Source organism: Mustela lutreola, chromosome 4 (genome assembly GCF_030435805.1).
Source record: "Mustela lutreola isolate mMusLut2 chromosome 4, mMusLut2.pri, whole genome shotgun sequence".
NCBI lineage: Eukaryota > Metazoa > Chordata > Mammalia > Carnivora > Mustelidae > Mustela > Mustela lutreola.
In genome coordinates, this window is record NC_081293.1 from 112,453,034 (window position 1) to 112,479,772 (window position 26,739).

A 26,739-nucleotide genomic window follows, 5' to 3' on the forward strand; every position below is an offset into this window, starting at 1 on the left:
TCTTTAAAATGTTTTTTTCCTGCAGTGGAATACTATGCAGCCATCGAAAGAAATGAACTCTTGCCATTTACAACAATGTGGATAGAACTAGAGGGTATTATGCTGAGCGAAATAAGTCAGTCAGAGAAAGACAATTTCATATGATCTCTCTGATATGTGGAATTTGAGAGGCTGAGAGGCGAGGGCAGGGCTTGTGGCGGGTAGGGAAGGAAAAAATGAAACAAGATGGGACCGGGAGGGAGACAAACCATAAGAGACTCTTAATCTCACAAAACAAACTGAGGGTTGCTGGTGGGTGGGGGATAGGGAGAGGGTGGTTGGGTTATAGACATTGGGGAGCATATGTGTTATGGTGAGTGCTGTGAAATGTATAAGCCTGATGATTCATAGACCTGTACTCCTGGGGCAAATAATACATTACATGTTAATAAAAATGATTTTAAAAAATAAAGTATTTTTCCTAAAGGTGTTTTTTGGTCATTAGGTTCAGGATATCTATTTAAATATGATTAACATATATCAACTAGAAAAATAAAATAGTTTTTACATGTAGAGTGAGGAAATGAAAATCAAAATTGGTGTGTAGATTTCTTTGTTGGTATTTTTGACTTAAAATTTCTAACTTTGTGCTCTCTCCTTTTTTTTTTTTTAAAGAGTTATTTATTTGCATATATGTGAGAAGGAGAAGGGGCCGAGTTAGATGGAGACTGGGCTGGATCCCAGGACCCTGAGATCATGACCTGAGCCAAAACCAAGAGTTGGATGCCCAACTAACTGAGCCACCCAGCTACCCCAAATTTATGTATTTTCTATTGTTTCTTTAGTGAAAAGAAAAATTTTTTAAGTGACTAGAGGGGCACATGTGTGACTGAGTCTCAAGAGCATGGGACTCCTGATCCCTGGGTTATGAGGTCAAGCCCCATGTTCAACATAGAGCATACTTAGAAAAAACAAAACAAAAAACCAACCAAACAAAGGGGGAGGGGGAGGGATATGAGACACTGTGTGTGTGTCTTTAAAAGAGGTTTCAGAACTATACCAGATTACCTTAGATTTCTTACAAATAGCAAATAATGATTCTGTTGTAGTATCATTATTATTATTATTATTATCATTATTGGTTTGAGTAACTTCAGTAAGCGGAGGCGCAGATCTCATTGTTGATTGGTTAAATTAATTCTATCAGTACTATAACCCTGCATGATCCATGTTGTTTGGTGGTGTTTTATGGTTATTACATTCCTGGTTTTAATTTAAATTTATTATTTAGCTTAGTATTCTCTGGTAATGGTATTCTTTATATAACATAAAATATGGTAGCAAGGAAGATTGATATTCCACAGTGAATTAAAATGTGTCATTGTGATAGGCTCTGATCTTAAAATACAACTTACCTTGATTTAAAGATAAAATTTTTGTAGAATTGATTTTAAAATGACAGTTTTCCTTTTCAGATTATTATTCACCAGTTTGCCAGATAATCCTTTATATATCACTGCCTTGCTTTTGTAAAAGGTGGGCTTTAGTCTAAAGTCTATAATCAGGGCAGTGTAGAAGTAATAAAGATGGAGCTTTTTAGAAAATATAATTGTATGATTATATTTTGAAAATGGCCTCAAGTAATATTCTAAATAACTAAAAATTAAATAATTAACAAACTGGGAAAATATTTGTAGCAAAAATGATGGGTAAACAGTGAATATTAATATATAATTAATACAAAGCAATATAAGAAAATAAAGGAGTAAAAATTAGAGATTTTCAAAGTAAATACAGATAGTAAAAAAAAAAATTATTTAACGTAAACTTAAAGGCAATACTTCGACTCAGTAATTCTGTCTTTGATTATTTCCCAAGAGGATAATTCTAGATATTTAACATTTTTATATGTAAAGATAAAATAGTTATTTATGATAAATAATTATTCCATCTTAGGTAAATGATTAAATAATTTTTGGTTCATTTATTTGGTGAAATACTGGGAAGCTATCAAAAATTGGTATTTATAAGCACTATAATAGGATGGGTGAATGCTAAAACACTAAGTTGGACATTCTAAACAAGTGTAATTACAAATAAAAACAGGAACAAAAGAACTCATGAGTAGATTAAAAAAGAGGATAAGATTTTAAAGGAGTAGAGTAGACCTTTATTTTCACTTTTAAGCACAACCAAGATTTTAAGTATTTTAGGAACATCTGAAGGTTGCTTAAATTTCTCAGAGGCACATATCTGAATTGTGCTCTTTGCAAAGTTGGTGTGTAGGAGGGAGTCACTTTCATTGGTAAGTGACTATAGCCAGCTGCCCAGTTCCTGTATGTCAGCTTTTGCTTTTTCTGCTCTCAGATAAACATCCAGGGGGAGGATATAGTCTATTTTGGTGCTTCTGGAGAATTTGAAGATTTGTAAATTTCTCAGACATAATCATGTATATTCCAATGATCCACTTGGCTTTTGTGGCCTCAGAGTTGTGAGGTTATATAATTACTCCCTTTTGAAATGTTTTTCCTCTTTCTTTCTCTTTCCCCCTTTCTTTCCTTTTTTTGGGAGGAGAATGTGAGAGCTGGGGTGGGGGAGGAGTTGAGGGAAAGGGAGAGAATCTTTTTTTTTTAATTTTTAAATTTTTTAATAAACATGTATTATTAGCCCCAGGGGTACAGGTCTGTGAATCGCCAGGTTTACATGCTTCACAACATTCACCATAGCACATACCCTCCCCAGTGTCCATAACCCCACCACCCTTTCCCGATCCCCCTCCTCCCAGCAACCCTCAGTTTGTTTTGTGAGATTAAGAGTCTTTTATGGTTTGTCTCCCTCCCGATCTCATCTTGTTAGATTTATTCTTTTCCTACCCCCAGTCCCCTCACATTGCATCTCCACTTCCTCATATCAGGGAGATCATATGATAGTTGTCTTTCTTCGATTGACTTATTTCCCTAAGCATAGTAAGGGGAGAGAATCTTTTTTTTTTTTTTAAGATTTTATTTATTTATTTGACAGAGAGAGAGACCACAAGTAGGCAGAGGTAGGCAGAGAGAGAGGGGGGAAGCAGGCTCCCCGCTGAGTGGAGAGCCCCATGCAGGGCTCAATCCCAGGACCCTGGGATCATGACCTGAGCCGAAGGCAGAGGCTCAACCCACTGAGCCACCCAGGCGCCTCACGGGGAGAGAATCTTAAGCAGACCCCTCTGCTGAGCCAAGTGGGGCTCAATCTCCTGGACCCTGAGATCATGACCTAAACTGAAGTCAAGAGTCAGGACGCTTAACCGACTGAGCCACCCAGGCACCCTGAAATGTTTTTCCAATTTCTAAAAATTTCTTAATGAGCTTATTTTTAAAAGGAAAAGACAAAACTTTATCCAGTTATCAATTAATAATTCTAGCATTAAATTTTTCATGGACAGTATCTTTTGTTTTTCCTGCAGGGCCTCATCTACTATTAATCCCATCCAGACTTCGTCCTTTATATCTCTAGAAGTTCAGTTTGTGTATTACTTTATCCATGTCTTTACTAACATGTTTAGTCTTTTGAGTATACAAAGTACAGTTATAACTGTTGTAATGTCCTCATTTGTAATGCTATAATCTGTACCAGTGGTTCACACTTACTTAGTATTTAATGGAAAAATATAAAAATACGAAACCATATTTTTAGCATGTGTAAGCTACAAATACTACCCACCAACTTTAAGAATAGAATACTATAGTGGCGCCTAGGTGGCTCAGTGGGTTGAGCCTCTGCCTTCAGCCCAGGTCTCAGGGTCCTAGGATCAAGCCTTGCATTGGGCTCTCTTCTTGGCGGGGAGCCTGCTTCTCCCTTGCCCACTCCCCCTGCTTGTGTTCCCTCTCTGTCTGTCAAATAAATAAGTAAAATCTTAAAAAAATTTATTAGAATACTATAAGCCTTTTGTACAACCTGTCTCTACTAACTTTTCTTATTATTGTTAATGTTTGTATGTGTCCCTAAATAATATATTGCTTAATTTTGCATGTCTTAATATAAATCACTTCCTGCTGTGTGTATTCTTCTAAAACTTTGTTCTTCTTAATACTATCGATGTTGGTATTAATGTGTATATCTATCATTGTTTATTTTTACTCCTCTAAATTCGTATTTTGAATGAATGTTACATTTATCTCTTCCAGTTGGTGGTCATTTCGATTGTTTGCTTTGTTTTGTTTTTAACAATGCTGTTATGACCATTGTACATGTCTTCCAATATACATATATATGAACTTCTCTGGGTATGTGCCTTGGAATGGTATATTTTGGTCATAGAGAAATTCATATGAAATCGTATTAGATTATCCCAAATTGATTTTCAAAGTGGTTTTTAGTCATTTACAGTGTTTCTCTTTATATGCACATGTATACATCAACATGCAGATATACATATGTATGTATGTATTTATTACAGTTAACATGGTGATTAATATCTTCCTACCCAATATACTTCACTTTTTCTTCTTTTTAAGGATTACTTATTCCCATAAGCAGAATCATTGATTTAGAAGATGAGAATTCTGTTATTCTCTTAAGCTAGCCACCTTATTTTAATTTTTCAAATTATTTTTCTATATTTCTAATTTACTCTTTAGTTTTATTTGTTAAGAAGATTACATATGCATAGCATACTCAAATAGTTCTATAAGATTTATTATTTAAAAAATAACAATGCCTTTACCCTTTACTTTTCCCCAGAGGCAGTCATTTCAAAACGTTTTTGCTAATTCTCATGGTATTTACCCCCATATTTAACTAACCTACCTGTGTTTCCACTTTTTAGTTTTTAACTTCTTTGGCTTTCTATAATGAAGCATGAAGAGTTAGCCTCTTTGATTTCTTTTGACTTCAAGCACCATCTCAACTTGACACATGAACCCTTCCCTCATCTCTTTTGTTCCAAATCAATAATTTAGTGCTACCATATGAAAAATAAATGCACTGAATCATTTACCAAACTATAATTACCCTTCTTTTTGTTTGTTTTAAACAAAGGAGGATGATGGTAGCGGAAGAGGCAGTGAGGATTTTGGAATCAGTAAAGAGGATTTGTGTTGCAAAATAGAAAGAGAAATTGTTAGTGAACAGGAAGCCATAGAATTCGTGAGTGGGAGAGAACCATGAGAACATTTATTCTGCTAGCCAGGTGTAGTACTGATTAGAACCGTGAGAGTCTATTAAAATGACAGGCATATATCTTAGTAATAAAAGTCATATTGAGATATTGGTTTAGTCTGAAGACTAAGGAAATAAAAAGAAATGGGTTAGTCCCAGGAAATAATACAAGAACCAATCACTGAGATCAAGTGACTGCCTGGGTGCAAAGCATATGAAATTTATTCTGAAGTTTTAGTGTTTTAGACCAGGACAGTGGTAATAGGGGAAACCAGAATTTATTTTTTAGTACCTTAAATTTCAAAGACTTGTGTATATTTGACAAAAAAAAAAAATGCTTATGATTATGTTATCCATCCTCTTGATACCTGTGTTAGATGTTTTGGTTGAATTCCTTTTTCTTCTAATATTAGATTAAATTTTTCTCAGGTTAATTAAACAAAGAGATGACCAATATCATTTCTTTCCCATGAAAAGTAGTCTCATCATTTTCTTGCTTCTCAGGAGGTGATATGTTAAAGCCAAAGGATCTTGTTGGTTTCTTCATACATATTTTTGTATGGGAAAGGATTCAACAGGTATTAGTAATAAGTGACAGAAAGATAATTCTGGCTATGTACTCCACATATATTAAAGTTTAATTGTTAAAGTGTGACTAATGCTGGCATATTTCAAAATTTAGCATTTAAGGACATTTTATATATTTCAAAATTTTTCCTTTTTATGGAACATCAAAATATGAGTTTTTAATTCTGTCATTGTTCCAGCTTTAATTTAATTCCCCAGTTAATTTTTTTTAAAATCTATTTGACAGAGAGAGAGATCACCAGTATGCAGAGCAGCAGGCAGAGAGGCGGGGGGGGGGGGGGGGGGGAAGCAGTCTCCCTGCTGAGCAGAAAGCCTGATAAGGGGCTGAATCCCCGGACCTTGAAATTTACCTGAGCTGAAGGCAGAGGCTTAACCCACTGAGCCACGCAGGCGCTCTCTCCAGTTAATTTTGATAAGATTTTTACATTTTTATTCTTTCACTGAGCAAACTGGAGTACTATGGGAGGAATGCTATCTATCCTTTGAATATAAAGTTTTCTTCTTTCAGAGATTTGTGGGATTGGCCTGGGATGATCTAGTGAAAAGATGGAAGTCAGATCTGGATTTAAATTCTCTTTGCTGCCTACTAGCCAACTGAATTTTTAATAATTAAATAATATTTCTAGCAAGGCTGTTTAAAATATTACATATAATCGAAGCATACATAAAATAATAAAAAGATATTTTGTGTCTGATTTAATGCCCTCTATATGTTACGTGTTCAAAATTATATTTATTGTTATTGGAATCATCATCATCATCTTGTCCTTGGCCCCATTCCCTAGATATGTTTCACAAAGAGCAGATTGCGAAGACTTGAAACACTGATGGCCATTGTATGGGACAATTAAACAAGAGCAGACAACTTGATGTAATCCTTCCACTCTCCTGGCTAGGTGCTTGTGGGGTGTTGCTACTTTGTTTTTCTGTTGTTTTTCACCCCTTTCTGTACTGAACCTCTTTTATTAAAAAGCTGGTTTGTGGAGTAATCAGTAAGGAAAATAATAGGGCCTTTCTCCCTCCCAGGCAATAGAATCCTTTGTATTCCCAGTCTAGTATTTTGATTATTTTTTAAGTGATTATACCGTGTGGATGAACAGAATGGGGCAGTTGGAGAAGGAGTAGGTTAGATAATGTGATGGGGACCATTGTTTACCTTAAATAAGTATTGGAATTAATCATTTACTATCCTCTCACCCCTACTGGATGGTAGACTGTGATAACATAAACAATATTTACTTTCTTTTTGTTCCCATGACACCTAGCATAATACATTTTATCTTTATCTTTCAGAGATTGCAACTTTGTGCTTTGTTTTTCTTTCTTAGATTTTGCTACTTGGGGTGAGAAATTAAGTCTGGTTCATTTCTTTGGTGTCTGTGATTTATAAATATTTGATACTCAATAAAAGGTTTGAGTGAATGATTTGAATTGTCTCCAGAGCGACAGATCAGCATTCATAAGAGTAAAGCAACTTTTGGCTTTGTTTATCTCTGGAAAAGTATAAATGGAAGGAACCTTAGGGTTTATATCCTCTAGCTCTTTGTTTTTCAAATAAAGTAACTGGTACCAAAGGTGGCAAGACTTATATTCAGAAATATATTTGAAAGAAATAGAATCCAGACAGATCTCTTACTCATAGTGTCTCTCACCCCCCCCCCTTCTTTTTTTCTTACTTGTAGTATTTTTCCTCTTCAGATTACAGAAAAAAAGAAACACATTGATAACTGGCTGGAAAAGAAAATACTTATTTTCTATTGTGTGCATGCCTGTAGTTTGATTCTATATTGTCTAGTAAGTATTTTAGGGTAAACATAGCATTTCCTCATTGATCATTACCATGACTGGAGTCAAATATAGTTTTCCCAAAAAATTCTCTGAAAAATAAAATTTAAAATTAAAAATAAGATTAAAAACTTTTTTGTGTATTATAATCCACCCTACATTTACATAATGGATTGGTATATAAAGTACTTTGGCATTTCTTCACTTATTTTGATTCTGATGATAGTTTTAAGAGTTATATAGGGCGTGATTTATATGCTGTTGGCATTTTACAGGTGAAAAAATTGAGGCTTAATGAGGCTGGCTATATCTTGTGACTGTGATCACTTCGTGAGTAAATTAGGAGGCAGAATCCTAAGCCCATATGATTTAGAGGGGGTTTTGATATTGTTGTTGTTGTTTGATTTAGAGGTTTTTCAAAACTTTCCACTGGGGTAGTCTAAAGTCCCTTTAAATATGCACATTTAACAAAAATGCTTATGGTTGAGGTGCCATTAGCAATAACCACTGCTCAGTTGCCCTTCTGTTTGATTTCTTTTTGTCATCTTGTGTAGTACTAACTATATATATGGTGTTCTGTCAGTAGATATTAGAGTGGATAGTTAACTAAGTGGTTCGTTAGCAATCAGTAGGTAGTATGCTGTGACTTTGCTTAAGTAAAAGATGATTTAAGTGCTTGAAATATATTTTAAGAAGACTTAAAAAATCAGCTCCAATTAAAAGAATATGGTGAAAAACAGATTTGATATTCTGTTGAGTAATAGACAACAAAGTAATCTTCTATATAAAACAGTAGTATTTTTTAGAAATAATTTATCTTGTTAAAAATAAAAAACAGAGTCTTAGAACTGTGAATAAGCTGCGTAATCTTAAAATCTTGACCTTAGTTTTAGCATTTTAGTTACGTTAGATATGTCTAAAATAAGTCAAAACATAAAAATTTTTTAAAAACTATCAAATTTTAAGTATGCACAATTATTTTTTTTTTGTATGCACAATTATTGATCACATCTTTGTAGAGATCTTTTCATGATTCTTGCTCTGTATACTTTTATAAATAGAATGTTAATTCTATAAGTAGTTGATTCCTCTTTATAAATTTTTTATTCAATGATATGAAAATCCTTTAATGTAAGCTGCTCTTAGGTATGCAAAATCATATAAACTGACAGCATGATAAATTCTAGCATGCTAAATTATTTTCATGATTTATTAATTATTCAAATGCTGATTATTTCAGATATTTTGTTACTATAAAATAACTTAAAACTGTCTTGCAACAGATTTCTAAGGTTTCCAAGATCAGGATATTTCATTATATTTAAATAAATTTGATACTACTTTTTATGTAATGTGTTGACATTACTGGGAATTTACTATAATTATGATTTCTATTCCTGCTTTATCAACTCTATCTTATTTAGAATGTTTTGCTCCAGAGTGAAGTTATTTATTAAATAGAAAATGTTTGGGTAACTATATTTTTTTAAAATAAAAATTTGGAAAGGGAAGTATTTTGAAGAATTAGATATGGTAGTTCAGTGCCTTGATATTTATTCAATAGTGAAATACTTAAATGTGTGTGTTTTTTGGTGTTTTTTTTTTAATAGATTATCTTTCTCAAGGAATAGATCTTTCTGGAATAGAAGTAATAGAAAATGATTTACTTTTTATTGCAAGAGCTCGACTTGAAGTGGAAAATCAAGCTAAGCGCCTCCTGGAACAGGGTGTAGAGACACAGGTAATAAAAGTAATAGCATTTTGTTAATGTGTTAAATATGTTGTAAGACAGATGAAGATTTGACTTTGAGGTTAAAAAACTAATATATGCCCTCATCGCTGAAGAACCATGTCTACAGTTTAAATTGTAGAGTAGGGTATGGAGTTAAGTATAGGGAAATTTTACTTAATATATGTTTATCTAATTTTAAAAATAGATTACAAGATTTTAGTATGTGATATATAAAATATGAGATATAATTTATATGTCTATGTAGATAGACCGTTAATACCTGTTGAATATGCTTATTTTGTCTTAAGCACTGTTACTTATTTAAGCCTTTCAACAACCCAGTAAAGTCAGTATTGTTATTTCCGTTTTACAAATGAGGAGACTGAGAACTTAAGTATCACATGGTATATTTTGGATCCAGATATTAAGCACTCTAACCCCAGAATCTTGCACCATTTACAATCACTGTGTATATATTTGTTTATTTATTTATTTGAGTGTGAGAAAGCACAAGCTGGAGAGTGGCGAAGAGTGAGAGGGAGAAACAGGCTTATCGCTAAGCAGGGCATCCTGATGTGGGGCTCAGTCAGTACCCCAGGATCATGATCTGAGTTGAAGGCAAACATTTAACTGACTGAGCCATTCAGGGTCCCATTTGTGCCATAATTTAAAAATATATATATTTTGGCTTGAGATATTTCTTAGGTATCATTTGCCTGTTGCTAAATATTCTGTAGTTGAAGAAATCCAAAGTTATTGATGTAGTTGAATCAACAAATTAGATGTAACCTATTATTCTACATTTCAATTGCACCCAGATATTTTCTCCATTTGTATTGGACCCAAATACAATTATTAGTGTCTATTTTTATTTGGATCCTTTAAACTAGGTGTTGTATTTTGTGTATTTGTACTGGACAAAAATAATTTTACAAATATTTTATTCTCTAAGTAGTCTCTAAATCAGGAAGGTACTTGTTTGACTTCTGATTCTTCATGGTTAAAATTTAAAAAGCATAACTGAGTATCACTGTTTAAAATAAACTTTTGACATTGATTATTATTTACATAATGAAAAGTGAATGGATGATAAGTACATATGGAATGAAATACCACACACACACATGCATGTAGAGTGAAATACCACCATGTGAACACATCTGTAAAATCAAGCCCCAGTCAAGAAATGGGAAACTCCCGGGACGCCTGGGTAGCTCAGTTGGTTAAGCAGCTGCCTTCGGCTCAGGTCATGATCCCAGCGTCCTGGGATCGAGTCCCACATCGGGCTCCTTGCTCCGCAGGGAGCCTGCTTCTCCCTCTGACTCTTCCTTCCACTCTGTCTACCTGTGCTTGCTCTCACTCACTCTCTCTCTGACAAATAAATAAATAAAATCTTAAAAAAAATATATATATATATAAGAAATGGGAAACTCCCAGCCCTCCTGGGTTCTCTTCACTCCCTCTCATAGTCACTGCTGTCCTTCTTTCCCGAAGGTAACCAGTATCCCAACTTAGAATACTGGAGCTGAGTTTTACCTGCTACTGATTTTCTGACTTTAGGTCTCACTGTGAAAGTAAACTGCTTATACTGTTAAAAAAAAAAAAAAAAAAAGATACTCACCTACATCAAATTAGAGAAGATAATTTCAGAGAAATATTCAAGGAATTCCATGTCAACTTTGAATTAAGATGAATATTTCTGTAGAAAGTTGACCCATTTCATTTAGTTGTGAGAAGGGTAGCAATTAACATTTCAGAAAGTGAAGGATCCCAAGCCTTTTATATTCATCCAATGTCCATCTTATCACTACCTCACAGATTTCAAACTTTATGTAATACTATTTAAAATTTTTCCTGTGAAGTATATATTGCTATATATGTATGTACATATATGCTTATATCTTTAATCTATGCAATCCTTAGTATTTTATTACATTTCAGAGTCATGGGAATGAAGCCAAAAATGGTAGAAAAGAAGCATTACTAAAGTTTGTTTAAAATACCATTTTTCGGGCGCCTGGGTGGCTCAGTGGGTTAAGCCGCTGCCTTCGGCTCAGGTCATGATCTCAGGGTCCTGGGATCGAGTCCCACATCGGGCTCTCTGCTCAGCAGGGAGCCTGCTTCCTCCTCTCTCCCTGCCTGCCTCTCTGCCTACTTGTGATCTCTCTCTGTCAAATAAATAAATAAAATCTTTAAAAAAAAAAATACCATTTTTCAGTAGGGGTGGGTGATTTTAATATGGTGCAAAGGAATGGTTACTTTTAAAGACTTATTTTTTACCGTGTTCTTACATATCTAAAGTGGGGAAATATTTTCTAGGATAATTTTTCCTAACTAAATTCAATTTTAGATATGTTTTTGTTTTGGGGTACCTTTTAACAGTTGTCAAATTTGACTTTGCTTCAGTTTTTTTTTTTTTAAAGATTTATTTTTATTTATTTATTTGACAGAGATCAGAAGTAGGCAGAGAGGCAGGAAGAGAGAGAGGAAGGGAAGCAGGCTCCCTGCTGAACAGAGAGCCCGATGTGGGACTCAATCCCAGGACCCCGAGATCATGACCCGAGCAGAAGGCAGCGGCTTAACCCACTGAGCCACCCAGGTGCCCTGCTTCAGTTTTTAAATCATATTAAATTTAAAGTAGAACTGATAAACCTGTAAGAAATTAGTATCCTTAAACATTAATAGTGTTAAAAATTTGAATTGTATAAAGTTAATGAAAAGATTATTCAAGTAGATAACTGTCATTATTTAGCTAATGGCCCATGTCTAATCAGTGAGATTAAGTTAGATAAAGAAGAAAAAAAATAAAAATAATATGTGTCTTCACGGGTAGATGTGGGATGATCTGCATGGATCTGAGAACAGTCAACAGGGAGCTATAATTTTGTATGTCTCAGTGTGGTTTGAAGGAGGGTAGTTTCTGCTTAGTAGATGGAAATATTATCTCTGTTCTAGGCTGTCTGGGTTATATTAGCAAAGTTTGTCGTTCATTAGTCAGCATTATCCAATTCATTTGTCTCATTTAGAGTCTATAAATATAAAGTAACCAACCTGAGAATAATTGGGCTTCTACATAATTTTCCTAAAGAAAGAAAAGTGTACCAATCTGCCAGTATTAACATTCTGGTTCATTTTACAATTTCTACAGTATTTGTCGTATATAAATTAATATTCATGTTTATGACATTTATTAATGAATTTAGTCACGTGTGTCTGTCTCTCTCAGACCTGAGTCCTCTGGGTTATTTTCACGATGTCCGCTTTCTGCCTTTGCAGAACTGACATTAAACCGTCAACAGTAATGATGCTACTGAAATAATGCTTCTTGGGAGACAAGGTGGAAGGAGTCTATATGGGAACCTTTTGCCTTACCTCTTAGAAAGCAGCAAGACAGAGGTGTCATCCGGCTGGGTCAGCAGGCAGTTCAGGAATTAAAAAAGAAACTAACCTTTATTGAATGCAGTTCTTTGCCAGGATTTGTGGTTAGTCACTATACATTTGTTATTTCAGTCGTAGGAACAAATATGTGAGGAAGATATAATTATCCACTTTTTATACTTAAGGAAACAAAGCCCTGGAAAGGTTAAGAAATTAGCTGAAGATTACACAGCTAGCAGGTGGTAGAATCATGGTCTGGGAATGCCAACTTTCCACCTTTCTTAAATAAGACCAAGCACTTTATTCTAATTTTGTTAAATAATCATATTTTAAATTATTTGACAATCTGCAAAGTAATTTATGTTGAGAAGAATTTTTATACCATAAAAATTTCTTTGGGAAGTCTCCATGTGATGACTAATCTAAACCAGTTCTTTAGTATTCCTCAGAATTTTTATGTTTCTCTGGCCAACTTTTTTCCCCCCTATTCTCTGCAGTTAGTATTTCCATCAACCTTGCCCGCTTTGCCACACACTCCAGTTAACCCTGAGCAGATACTCTTAATTTCTACTTTGTACACAGACCTCTCACGCTGCCTGTGCTCGGGGCCCCAGTGTATTAGGAACCTTATCTCGTTGTATTTCCACATTCTCCTTTCTGTTTTATGCTCTGTCTTGTGTTCTTTTCCTTCTCATCAGCATTTACACATGCATATTTGATGCCAGTTTCCCCTGTGTTCTCTGCTTTTCAGGCTCACAGGCTTGCTTTTCGTTTTTCACATGCCTACTTTCCTTCCTTCTTTAGGGCTTTCATGTTCCTTTTAGGCCTGAAATACTCCTTCCACTTCCCATTAAAACAGATGCTGCAGCTTGCATCTATTTTATTCTCAAATCACATTCTCCCATTTATTAGATGTCACTGAAATAGTTAAATGTGGGGTGCCTGGGTGGCTCAGTGGGTTGAAGCCTCTACCTTCGGCTCAGGTCATGATCCCAGGGTCCTGGGATCAAGCCCCGCATCAGGCTCTCTGCTCAGCGGGGAGCCTGCTTCCCCCCCCCCCCGCCTCTCTGCCTTCCTCTCTGCCTGCTTGTGATCTCTGTCTGTCAAATAAATAAATAAAATCTTTAAAAAAAAAAAGGAAATAGTTAAATGTTTTATTAATATTTATTGTAAATATAGACTAAAAGAATGACAGCATTTTAATTTGAAGTATTAATGCAATAATGAAATACTGCACACTAATCAGTTTATAGGCTCATAACATGAACAGAATTTTTCAAAAAATAAGGAACTTTTGAAAAATGTTACATCATCACTTGCATTTAATAATCAACTTCTGACATTAATTTGGCTTCTCAAAAATAGTGATTTCTTTTTGAGTGTGTAGTTGATAGCTATCATTTTTAGTGTCAGTTAGTTATAAATCTTAACTTTATTAAAAGAAAGTTTATTTTCTTGGCATTCTTTTTCCAAAACCAAAATTTTAGTAAATATAGATAATTTCTCTTTGATCATTACTGTTTTTTCCTGGTTAATTGCATAAATGTGCTATTTTCAGTTGTAGGTTTTAAATGGCTTTGTAGTATCACCAAATCTCTGCTATAGTGTTTCATAATTTCTCTTTTTGAAGACATAAGCTAAATGACTACTGAGATATTGAAGAGCTCTTGTTTCTTCCTGCATAAAAAATATGAAAGTAAACTAACCTCACAAAGGCTGTATTATTTCTATATGGAAAAGATTCGTAGAGGTATCACTACCATTTTCTTTATTAAGAGTTTGGAAGGATTGATGACTTGGAGTGCATCTTCTGGTGAAGCATACCATATCACCACATTAGAAAAAACATTCTTCAATTCACTTGAAGAATGAATCTTTGTCACAGATATGGGGCTTGATATGGCTTCCATCCGCAGCAATTCCTTTCCTCCAATTTCTCTCTGTCTCTTTTGTACTGATCCTCAGAATCTTTCGCTGACAGAAGCCAGACAAAGAAAGAGAGAACCTTATGATATTTTCAGGATTGCAGCAGATTCATTACCTCGAGCTCTAACTAGCTTTCAAAAATAGGTGACAAAGATTTTGATCTGGATGAGTTCCTGCATCACCATAGATACCAGGCCTCCACAGTGAAATGATGACATTTTAATTAGAAAGACAGCTTTAACTTGTGAATTATAAGCTTTCCCGGTAAACAAGTGCAGGACTTTCTGGAGTTTCCAGGATGGGGGAAGATGATGTACTTAGTCACTTGTCTTTAAAAGTTATCAGGACAAAGGTCTATGTGATCTGTTCTTTCAGAGCTTAGTACTCGGCAGTGATCTCCCTCGTGGTAATTGTTGCCAGTGCTAGGAAGTAAATATCCACAGACCTGTCTTTTCCCTGAGGCAGAAAACCTCCTTGGTCAAGTGAGCCCAAGGTTCTGGTGCTTATCAGTTGACAACTAACAGTACTGTGACAGTGAGGTCTAGACAAGAGTCTTTCTAAGAGATGACATTGTAGAACTGAAGTTCAATAGATAAATGTCTCCATAACACGCAGTAAGTGACTATGATATTATGAACCCTTTTTACTTTTGTAATTAAAAATTCTCAGTTTGCTTCTAGCATAGAGAGGGTACCAATTTAAATGCGTTGTGTTGAAGATCTGTGGAAATTAAGCATTTCCTAAGCTTCAAAAACACTTCCTGGCAAAGTTGAACAAAGAAAAAAAAATTCCTTTTATAGCTACTTATGGTAGTTCAGCATACAGTACTTCTTTTGTGATCGCTTTTCTTCTGTGCTGGCCCAACCAACACCAGTAGTAGACTTGGTGTCAGTTGATTTGTGAAGTTGGATATCTGCTTTTAAAGGTCTAGATCAAAAGCTTTTGCACAGCAAAGGAAACAGTTAACAAAATCAAAAGACAACTGACAGAATGGGAGAAGATATTTGCAAACGACATATCAGATAAAGGACTAGTGTCCAGAATCTATAAAGAACTTAGCAAACTCAACACCCAAAGAACAAATAATCCAATCAAGAAATGGGCAGAGGACATGAACAGACATTTCTGCAAAGAAGACATCCAGATGGCCAACAGACACATGAAAAAGTGCTCCATATCACTCGGCATCAGGGAAATACAAATCAAAACCACAATGCGATATCACCTCACACCAGTCAGAATGGCTAAAATCAACAAGTCAGGAAATGACAGATGCTGGCGAGGATGCGGAGAAAGGGGAACCCTCCTACACTGTTGGTGGGAATGCAAGCTGGTGCAGCCACTCTGGAAAACAGCATGGAGGTTCCTCAAAATGTTGAAAATAGAACTGCCCTATGACCCAGCAATTGCACTATTGGGTATTTACCCTAAAGATACAAACGTAGTGATCCAAAGGGGCACATGCACCCGAATGTTTATAGCAGCAATGTCCACAATAGCCAAACTATGGAAAGAACCTAGATGTCCATCAACAGATGAATGGATCAAGAAGATGTGGTATATATACACAATGGAATACTATGCAGCCATCAAAAGAAATGAAATCTTGCCATTTGCAACAATATGGATGGAACTAGAGCGTATCATGCTTAGCGAAATAAGTCAAGCAGAGAAAGACAACTATCATATGATCTCCCTGATATGAGGAAGTGGTGATACAATATGGAGGCTTAAGTGGGTAGAAGAAGAATAAATGAAACAAGATGGGATTGGGAGGGAGACAAACCATAAGTGACTCTTAATCTCACAAAACAAACTGAGGGTTGCCGGGGGGAGGGGGTTTGGGAGAAGGGGGTGGGATTATGGACATTGGGGAGGGTATGTGATTTGGTGAGTGCTGTGAAGTGTGTAAACCTGGTGATTCACAGACCTGTACCCCTGGGGATAAAAATATATGTTTATTAAAAAATTAAAGTCTAAAAAAAAAAAAAAAAAAGTCTAGCTTTCTGTCTTTAGCTGCTGCAAGTTTTCCTGGCTTGTCTCATGTATTCTAGAACATTTGAATCTATATAAACTCCTTTTGTATATTTGGTCCCAAGGTACTTTTTGGTTTTGGGTTTTTTTGCCATTTACAAAATACAGAGTTTCAGTAATTTTTCAACTCTTGTTGAAATATTCTTCTTTTTATTCATTTTTTAAACTTAAGTAAATTAACATACAATATCCTAGTTTCAGGTTTATATTATAGTGATTAGATATTTTTAAATGTTATAAAATGATCACTGTAAGTCTACTTAATGTCACCATACAAAGTTCTTACAGTGTTATTGACTGTACTTCCTATGCTGTACATTACATCCCATGACTTAATTATTTTATAACTGCAAGTTAGTACTTCTTAATATCCTTTACCTATTTTGCCTGCCCCCTCAATCCCTCCCTCATTTGGTTACCAGCAGTTTGTTTCCTGTGAGTCTGTTTCTGTTTTTATTTTTGTTTTAGGTTCCACTTAGAAGTGAAATCTCATGGTATTTGTTTTTCTGTGTCTGACATTTCACTAAACTTAATACCCTCAAGGTCCATTCATATTGTCATAAATGGCAAGACTTCATTCTTTTGGCTTTTTTAATTTTAATTTTATTTTTTTAAGTAAGCTCTATGCCCAACCTGGGGCTTGAACTGATGACCCCAAGATCAAGAGTCGGATGCTCTACTGACTGAGCCAGCCAGGCACCCCAACATTTCATTCTTTTCTATGGCTACTCAACAGTATGCATACACCACACTTTCTTTATCTGCTCATCTGTCAGTGGACAGTTAGGTTGCTTCCCTATCTTGGCTATTATAAGTAATGCTGCAGTAAACATAGGGGTACATATATCTTTTTGAATTAGTGTTCTCATTTTCTTTGGGTAAATACCTGGTAGTGGAATTGCTGGATCATATGGTAATTCTATTTTTAACTTTTTGAGTTTTCCCAAAGCATTTTTTTTGACCCAAAATAAACAACTTCAGGATGGGTAGGTGCTATGGATGAAGGGTATTAAAGGTACAAACTTCCAGGTAAAGAATAAATGTCTTGAGAATGTAATATACAACATTGTGACTATAGTTAATACAATAGTACTGCTGAGAGGATAGTCCTTAAAAGTGCTTATCACAGGAAAAAAATCTGTAACTATGGTTACCTAGACTTTATGATGATCATTTTGCAATATACACAAATATCATATCATTATGTTGTACACCTGGAACTAATATAATGTTGCATGTCAATTATACTTCAATTTGAAAAGAAGCAATTTGAAAGGATGATTATAGTAAGAGCTCTTCAAGTTAACCAGAGCTAAATGTTTCATGTATTTCCTTTACTAAATTCAGTGGATAATTTGTCATTACTACCCCCATCTACCACAAATATTTGTCTGTTTGCTCCTATCACTGTTAGCTTTCCTTAGATTTAATAGAGATCTGGGGCAGGGGTGGGGGGGCTCCTGGGTGGCTCAGTGGGTTAAAGCCTCTGCCTTCAGCTCAGGTCATGATATCCGGGTCCTGAGATCGAGCCCTGCATTGAGCCCTGCATCGGGCTCTCTGCTCAGCAGGGAGCCTGCTTCCCTTCCTCTCTCTCTGCTTGCCTCTCTGCCTACTTGTGATCTCTGTCTGTCAAATGAATAAATAAAATCTTTAAAAAACTTTTTTTAAAAACTAAAAAAAAAAGAGATCTGCATGAGCACATTTATATTTAAATAAGGTTTATGACATGTGTAAATAGTAATTTTAAAAATTACTCTTCTGTAGTTAATATGTTGTTATATGTTGTTACTAATAATAGTAGTGTTATTAATTTGTACTGACCTGGTGTTATAGAACTTAAAAAGATACTGATCTCTAAATGTTTTCCCCAAAGTTTAGTCTTATTATTTAGCTTGTGCTTGCTATTTTATCCTTAAATTTGGAAATTAATTTAAACTCTTATTTAAACACTCTAAATCAAGGGTTGGTACTGTGGATTTTGCTATGGCCCAAGTACTAAGAATTGTTTTTGCATTTTTAAGTGGTTGAAAAAAAACAAAGAAGAACATGCAATGGAAACCATATGTGTCCTGGAAAGCCTGAAATATACTTACTTTTGCGCCCTTTAAAGAAAAAGTATACTGATCCTTGCTTTAAATCATTTTATTTTCTTCTTCGTGTATGTTTTAGTATTTTTCTTTCTTCCTTCTCTCCACAACCCCATTCTCTTCTGTAGCATTTCAGTTATCATATGGTACTGCTCTGTGTTTTTGTTTTATGCCAAATGTAAAGTGGTACTGTTATTTTTGTTTCTGCATTTTGTATTCATGCTATTTTCTTATTCTTTGATACATTTTCTTGTCATGAACAACCTACTGTAACATTGGTTACTTTGTTTTTAGATTTAATTTTGTTGCTATCTTCTAGTGTAGATTCACTCTAATTCAGTCTAATTAACTGTCTACTTTCAGCCGTAGGGTCTTTTGGCATTATAGCTTTCCATAGTTTTCCAGTTCACTGAGTGGCATTTCATTTTCATACTGCCCTGTGAATAATTTTTTCAATAACTGACTAAATTTTTATTATATTCACATAGAATCTATCCCTGTTCTTTGTCTAAAATTTGTGTAATTATTTTCTGTTTCTCAAAAACTCAGAACTTTTTATTTGGGCAACTCTTATTTAAATGATTTTTACTTAATTTAAACAATCTAATGCTGGCTTTTTATTATAGTAGCAAATACTTAAATTTTTATTTTGTAATTCAGAAGAAAAGACCCAGGTAACCGCTTTGGGTCACTCAAGATTAGTTTGCATTTTCTACAGTTTCATATAACCAAAGTCATAGTGTGGTTTCTCATGTCTGAGAAACACGAGACATGTCTGACATGATGAAGACATGATGAAGAAACATGTCTGTTCTCCATCATAATTATTTTGAGATCAATCCATGTTGAATGCTTTGGTGGCTTGGTCCTTTTTTATTGCAGATTAGTATTCCATTTTAGTTGAAGTACTTTTATCTGTTAACTAATTGACAGACATCTGGGGTTATTTCCAGATTGAGGCTATGTAAATAAGGCTGCCATGGGCCAAGTACAAGTCTCTGTGTCAGCATATGTTTTCGTTTCTCTTGGGTAAGTATGAAATGCAAGAATGGTTGGGTTTTTGCAAAGAATGGTCTATTTACTTTTTAAAGAAACTAGCAGTTTTCCAGAGTGGCTCTATCTTTTCACATTCTCACCTGAGTAGGTTAGGGTTTCTCCAGGTCCTTACCAAATTCGATGTTGGGAGTCTTTTTTAATTTTAGACATTTGAACAGGTCTCGGAGGTAGTAGATTCTCATTGTGGTTTTAATTTGCCTTTCCCCTAATAGCTGATGTGACCAGCTTTTCCCATATGCTAAATATGAAAGGTCTTTGATCGGTATTTAAAGAGTTTATTTTATTCTTCTTACTGAAATGTAAGAATTCTTAATGTATTCTGGATACAGATCTTTTGTCACATATGTGTATTGTAAATATTTTCTAAGGCTTGCCTTTTTTCTTTTTGCATTGTCATTGAGGTGTAATTTAACATACCATAACATTCGTTCATTTAGCGTATAGTTTGATGAATTTCAGTCAATTTGTACAATTGTGCAACCATGTCACAACACACATTTTGGGAAAACTGTTATCGCCATGAAACCATTCCCTCATGCCTGTTCGCAGTCAGTCCCTTCTCCCGCTGCTGAACCCAGGCAATCCCTGATCTGCTCTCCATGTCCATAGATCTGGCTTTCTCTAAAATTTCATAAAAGTGGAACCACACAGCATGTATTCTTAGACATCTAGTTTCTTTCACTTAGCACATTGTTTTATTTAGGTTCATCTTTGTTGTTGCATGCATAAGTGATCCTCTTCTTGCTTAGTAATATTCCATTCTGTGGATATAGTCACCGTTCATGTATCTATAGGTTGTTGGACATTAGATTAGTTACAGGTTTTTAGCTATTAAGAATAATGCTGCTCGCGTCCCTGATTGGCTCAGTCAGTTAAGTGTCTTATTTCAGCTCAGGTCTTGATCTCAGGATCAAGGATGCATTCAAGCCATGCATTTAGAAAAAAGAAAGAAAGAATAATGCTGCCTTTTCCCCCCACTTGATATCATCTTTTTGAAGAGCAAATTTTTTTAGTTTTGACAGACCGGTTTATCTGTGGTTTTGTTTGCATGTTACATAAAATTTCTGCCTACCCTAAAGGTGCAAATCTTTCTTCCTGTGTTTTTTTTGAGAATTTATGAGTTTATTGTTTAATTTTTATGTTAAGTGTAAGGTTCATTTTTTCCATAGAAATAGGCGGTCGTTTGAGCACCTTTTGTTGAAAAGGGTTATTTTTTCTTTCATTGAATTAATTCATTGTGAATTGGCAGATATTTTGGCACCTGGAGAATATTTAATTGCCTGTCATTCTTTCTACTGATAGTTTTAACATTTATTGATGATTTTTGTCTAAATCATTTTATATTTTTCATTGGAGAATGTGAAAGTGATTTCTATTTTTGTTATTCCTCTGTTTTTATTAGCTGTGATTCATTTGTAAAGAAGAACTTTCACTCATCAACTCAGGAAATTTGGTTACCCTGAACTGTAATTCCTTTTTAAAATGATCAGTAAATATTTAAATTTTGCACCTTTATTATCAATTTACAAAGTAGTGAGTTGCTATGATAGCCACCTCCAGTGGCAGCAAATGTGGTATGATTTTGTTCTCTTTTGTTTTTCCTTCTTTTTTTTTTTTGAAGAACTGTTAGGGACTCATGTATTTTTATATATGTGGTGCTGGGTGAGACTGCGAGAGCTGTGACACCAAGCCAGACTAACGATGGCTTAAAAATAGGGATTTGTCTGGTTGTGGGTGGTGCTAACATTGTTTCAGCTGTTCAATAAGGATTCAGGTCTTTCTTCCATTCTGTCATCCTTAGTGTCCTTTGCTGGTCACATCATGGTCTCCCACCACTAGGCATCATGCCCATGTTTGACGTGTGAATATGGGGCAGTGTCAGCTGCCAGCCAAAAGGCAGGGCAAATCTTCAGAACTGCCCCAGGAGACCTGTTTTTCTGTCTTATTGACCAGATCTGGGCCGCATGGTCATCCCAGCTGTCAGGAGTACTGTGGAAGCAAGGATCTGGCAGAGAAGCACAAAATTGTCAGCATTGGCTTGCGCTGCTTATGGGCCATTGCTGGGGGCAGAGTGCATTGTCACCCCAGGAGAAAATTAGGTTTTTACTTTAGAAACATTGGGAACATTATGTTAAGAAAGGAAGAACTGAATTTCAGGGAGTAACTAGTAATGCCTACCATAAATGTCTTTGATAAAGCACAGAATGACTAGAATTATTCTGTTACTTAAAAAGATAAGCCAAATTTATACATTTGACTTAAAAGTGTAATTATATTAAAAGAATAACATTTGGGCCTTAGTATATTGTTGTCTTATTTTCCTATACTGTCATTGTCCTATAAAATTCATTTTACTATTGAACACATTTTAGTGTCCTTGAAAAACTATCTACTGATCTTTAATGCAATGAGAATGTTATTCTGGGGTCCCTGGCTGGCTCAGTTGGTCGAACATGTTACTCTTGATCATGGGGTCATGAGTTCAAGCCCCGTGTTGGGGGTAGAGATTACTTTAAAAAAAAGAGAGAGAGAGAGAGAGAATGTTCCTCTAAGCATTGACATCATTTAAATATTTTTATTTAATGCCAATGTATGACTTCAAATGCTCTCTAGATTTGATACTCTAAATCTGTTATCCTTTGATACCCCCTTTTCCATTTTCTGTGTGTCATCACTTCTTCTGCAGAACCCTCTTCTTCCTGTCCATGTTCACTCCTTTTTTACTGTCCTTTTTCCTTGTCTTTCTATAGCTCTTTTATTTTCTGCTTTTCTTCTAAAAGGGCTAGAATAAAGTTGATTTCTGGTTGATAAGATCATATTGTGCTATTAAATGTCCTTCTTAGTTTCTTAATTTCATTTGGGTTATGCACTGTTGACTGTTGATTGTTAACAGGTTCTGAAATAATCATATTAGGTTAGCTGAGAAGTACATATCCAGCATTAATGGCCTGCATGTTACTGAATCAGAGAAGACACTGGTAAGCTCTAAATCACAACCAAGGTAGCTAATATAATTCTTGCTTTTAAATTACGTTATTTAATGTGATTCTCTCTTCCTTTAGGACATGTAATCTCCCATGGAGCTCCATTAAGTTTTCAGTGTTTTAGGCATGTTGTAGCTCCAGAAAAAGTGTCCAGTGTGTCTGTCCCATTAGGGCATATGGCTAGGAGATTATAAATTGCCTTCAGTATTTTGGCCTAATATACACTTGTTATGTATAGGGTGTTGTGAGTTTATTAATACTATTTTTGTTAAATAAAATAGTTAGAATTTTTAATTTGTAAATTACTGTGTATGTTTTAGGTACTGAGCTTTTCCTTGTTTTAAATTTACCTGAAAATCAGCCTGATTTTATTAAGTACATCTTCTACTGAGGGCATGGTTTAAAGAATTACCTGCTTTGTGGTAAAGATGATTAAACTTGTATCCTTTCTCTGCTGTAAAATAAAACTACAGAAAGTGTATTATTTTATTTTTACTCAGCAGTAAGGACTGGCTGTGTAGTGAAACATAGCTTGTTCTACTTGTTCTCTGAAGTTTTGCTTGAACTGACTTTGCATCTTTCTCACTGTAATATCTGTGCTTTTGAGGGACACTAAGTTGATCTCTCCCTTTCCCTCCCTATCAGCCCCCTCTCTGAATGTATTTCTGGGGTTCCTTGGGGTTTTTTTCCCCCTTTTTCTTAGTTTTTGTTTTAATTGAGTATGGAACGGCTTACTGATCAAACTTTGAGGAAATACTGTATTTCTAAACCTCACTAAGGAAAAGTAAAATTTCAGAATCTCATGCCTGCCTTTCTAGTTCAAATCAGTTGGGGAAACAGCTAAGACTATCATAGGACTTAAAGCTTTATGAACTGAGTCACTTTGGAATGGTGCACAGACTGTTACAACAGAATAGCATCAGCTGAATTTATATTCTACATTCGTCCTTTTCTTTTCTCAGCTCATTTCTTATATGAAAGCTAAAGAAAAAGAATTTACCTGCTGAACAATTATTTCAGTAAGGGAAGGAATGAAATGTGATTGTCTTTATGATACAAGGAGTATTTGATCCTTTCAGACTTTTAATATAATTTCAGGCTATCCTTCACAGTCGTACATTTATGTCATTTTTGCATTTTGTTTCCACTTAAATCAAATTGTCACTCTCTCCATTTCTGCTGCTAGTTATATGAAATTTTTCAAGTTGTATTAAACTTTTGACTTAATATTATATTTATGCTCATGAAGGTCATCTCCTATTAGTTTACAGCTTACTTAGTAAGTGCTGAAATACTAATTGCTGCTTCATAGAACAATCTTTACAGCAGTCTGCCTAGATCTCTGTTCCATTAGCTCAGTGCCAGCTGTTGCTTTGGTTACAGTGTTACTGTTTTGGCAAGCTTTTCAAGGATCTTAACTGTGTTGCTTTTCTGACTATATTATTATGGTATTTTCTTTTCTTCCCATATAATACTACTAAGGTATTGGAGGAGAAAGGAAAAAATTACATTATATTTATTTGTTTCTAAAGCAGGAGAAACAATTTTAGTTTAATAAAAAGAAAGTGGTTGTGCCATCTTCTGAAATGCTTTTGAAGAGGTAGAAATTTATCTTGATCTATTTATGAAATTATCCCTTTCTTCTCTGTTACATGGGCTTTAATCTCACTTTATATCACAATTTATGATAAATTTTATATAAGATTAAAAGATTTCTTGAAGGTCACAGTGACAATTTGTAAAAAAATTATCCTTAGAATTGACTGTCTTATTTAAAAGAGAAGACATTGTCTAGAAGACATGGCCACCTTTTCAGCAGAAGCTTATCTCTTGCTAGCATGGTATTTTTCAAATATGTTTAGTCTGTATGTTTTGAGAGCTCTTAAAATTTGCCAGAGAGTATTTCTTGCCTGCAAAACTGGCATATCTGGAGATCTTCTCAATCAAGTGATGATGGGATGACCTGTGGTAGAGTACAGAGTCAACAGGAAAGGGCCCAAGACCTAAAACTGGCCAGCTGTGGGCCTGCTCTCTTGCTGCCTTGGTTTCCTTAAGTGTAAAGTGAGGATAGGAATACTTATTCTGCCTATATTGTGATGACAAATTAATATCAGTAAATATGAAGGCTCTTTAAAACGGGGAAGACAGTATGGAGGTTCCTCACAAAATTAAAAGTAGAATTACCATGTGATGTAGTAACTCCACTACTGGGTATTTACCCAGTATAATTTGAAATAATATATACACCCTTATGTTTATTGCAACATTATTTGAATGCAATAGCCAAAATGTGGAAGGCACCCAAGCAGCTGGGCAAGTTTGCATTCCCGCCCACACTTATTGTTCCTTATGTCTTTGAAGTTAGCTATTCTGACAGGTGTGAGGTGATATCTCTTTGTAGTTATGATTTGCATTTCTCTGATGATGAGTGATATTTTGCATCTTTCCATGTGTCTGTTGACCATCTGGATGTCTTCTTTGGAGAAATGTCTACTCATGTCTTCTGCCCAATTTTTAATTGGATTCTTTCTTTTTGTGTAGTGAGTTATGAAAGTTCTTTATATATTTTGGATACTACCCTTTATCGGATATCTCATTTGCAAATATCTTCTCCCATTCAATAGGCTGCCTCTTAGTTTTGTTGACTGTTTCCTTCACCATGCAGAAACTTCTTATTTTGATGTAGTCCCACTAGTTTATTTTTGCTTTTGTTTCCCTTACCTCAGCAGACATATGTAGAAAGATGCTGCTACTGCCAGTGTTAAAGAAATTATGGCCTCTGCTCCCTTGAAGGATTTTTATGGTTTCAAGTCTCACATTTAAAAATCAACTTTGGGGGTGCCTGGGTGGCTCAGTGAGTTAAGCCGCTGCCTTCGGCTCGGGTCATGATCTCAGGGTCCTGGGATCGAGCCCCGCGTTGGGCTCTCTGCTCAGCCGGGAGCCTGCTTCCTTCTCTCTCTCTCTCTCTGCCTGCCTCTCTGCCTGCTTGTGATCTCTCTCTGTCAAATAAATAAATAAAATCTTTAAAAAAAAAAAAGTAAAAATCAACTTTGAGTTTATTTTTGTGTCTAGTGTAAGAAAGTGGTTCAGTTTCATTTTCTTTTGTGTCACTGTACAGTATTCCAAACATGGTTTGTTGAAGTCCATTAGATATTCTTGGCTCCTTTGTCATATAATAACTGATCGTATAATCATGGGTTTATTTCTTGGCTCTCTATTCTGTTCCTTTGATCTGTGTGCCTGTTTTTTGCCAGTACCATACTGTTTTGATTTCTACAGCATTGTAGTATATCTTGAAGCCTGGGATTGTGATCCCTCTAATTTTGTTCTCTTCAAAGATTGTTTTGGCTATTTGGGGTCTTCTGTGGTTCCATACAGATTTTAGGATTATTTGTTCTAGTTCTATGAAAAATGAAAAATGCTATTGGTGTCTTGATAGGGATTGCATTAAATGTGTAGGTTGCTTTGGGTAGTAATGGAGCTTTTAACAGTATTTTTTCTTCCAGTTCATGAGCATGGAATGTCTTTCCATTTCTTTGTGCATATGCATGTTTTTCTGTTGCCTTTAATCTTTTGTATTGATTTCCTAGGGCTGCCCTAACGAATGACCACATACTAGGTGACTTAAAGCAACTAAAGTTTATTTTCTCGTAATTCTGGTAGTTAGAAATCCAAATCAAGATGTTGGCAGGGCCACACTCCCTCTGGAGACTATGGAAAAAGCCTTCCAAGCCTCTTATTTAACTACTCCTGGCTCCACTCTGTCCTTCACGTTCCATGGCTAGTAACTGTTTCACCCCAATCTCTGCCTCTGTTGTCAAACATTACCTTTTTCATGGTGTTTGTCTCTGGGTGTTTTATTCTCCTTTAAGGACATCAGTCATTGGATTTAGAGCCCACCACAATCCAGTATGACTTCATCTCAGTTTAACTGGTTATATCTACAAAGACCTTTCCTCCAAATAAGGTTAGAGTCTGAGGTTTCAGGTGGACGTGAAATTGTTGGGGACAAGGAACAATAATTTAGACACTAAACCATCTAAAATTTTAT

The 26,739-nt window shown here is 35.2% G+C and overlaps 1 protein-coding gene across 1 annotated transcript in view; it reads left to right on the top strand.

Annotated features, from left to right (window-relative positions):
• COG5 (component of oligomeric golgi complex 5) overlaps positions 1 to 26,739 on the top strand; it is a 300,018-nt gene that overhangs the window by 122,235 nt on the left and 151,044 nt on the right. The window contains exon 7 of the mRNA XM_059170806.1: positions 9,102 to 9,232. Within this exon, the coding sequence (XP_059026789.1) occupies positions 9,102 to 9,232 (131 nt within the window). The remainder of the gene's footprint in view (positions 1 to 9,101; positions 9,233 to 26,739) is intronic.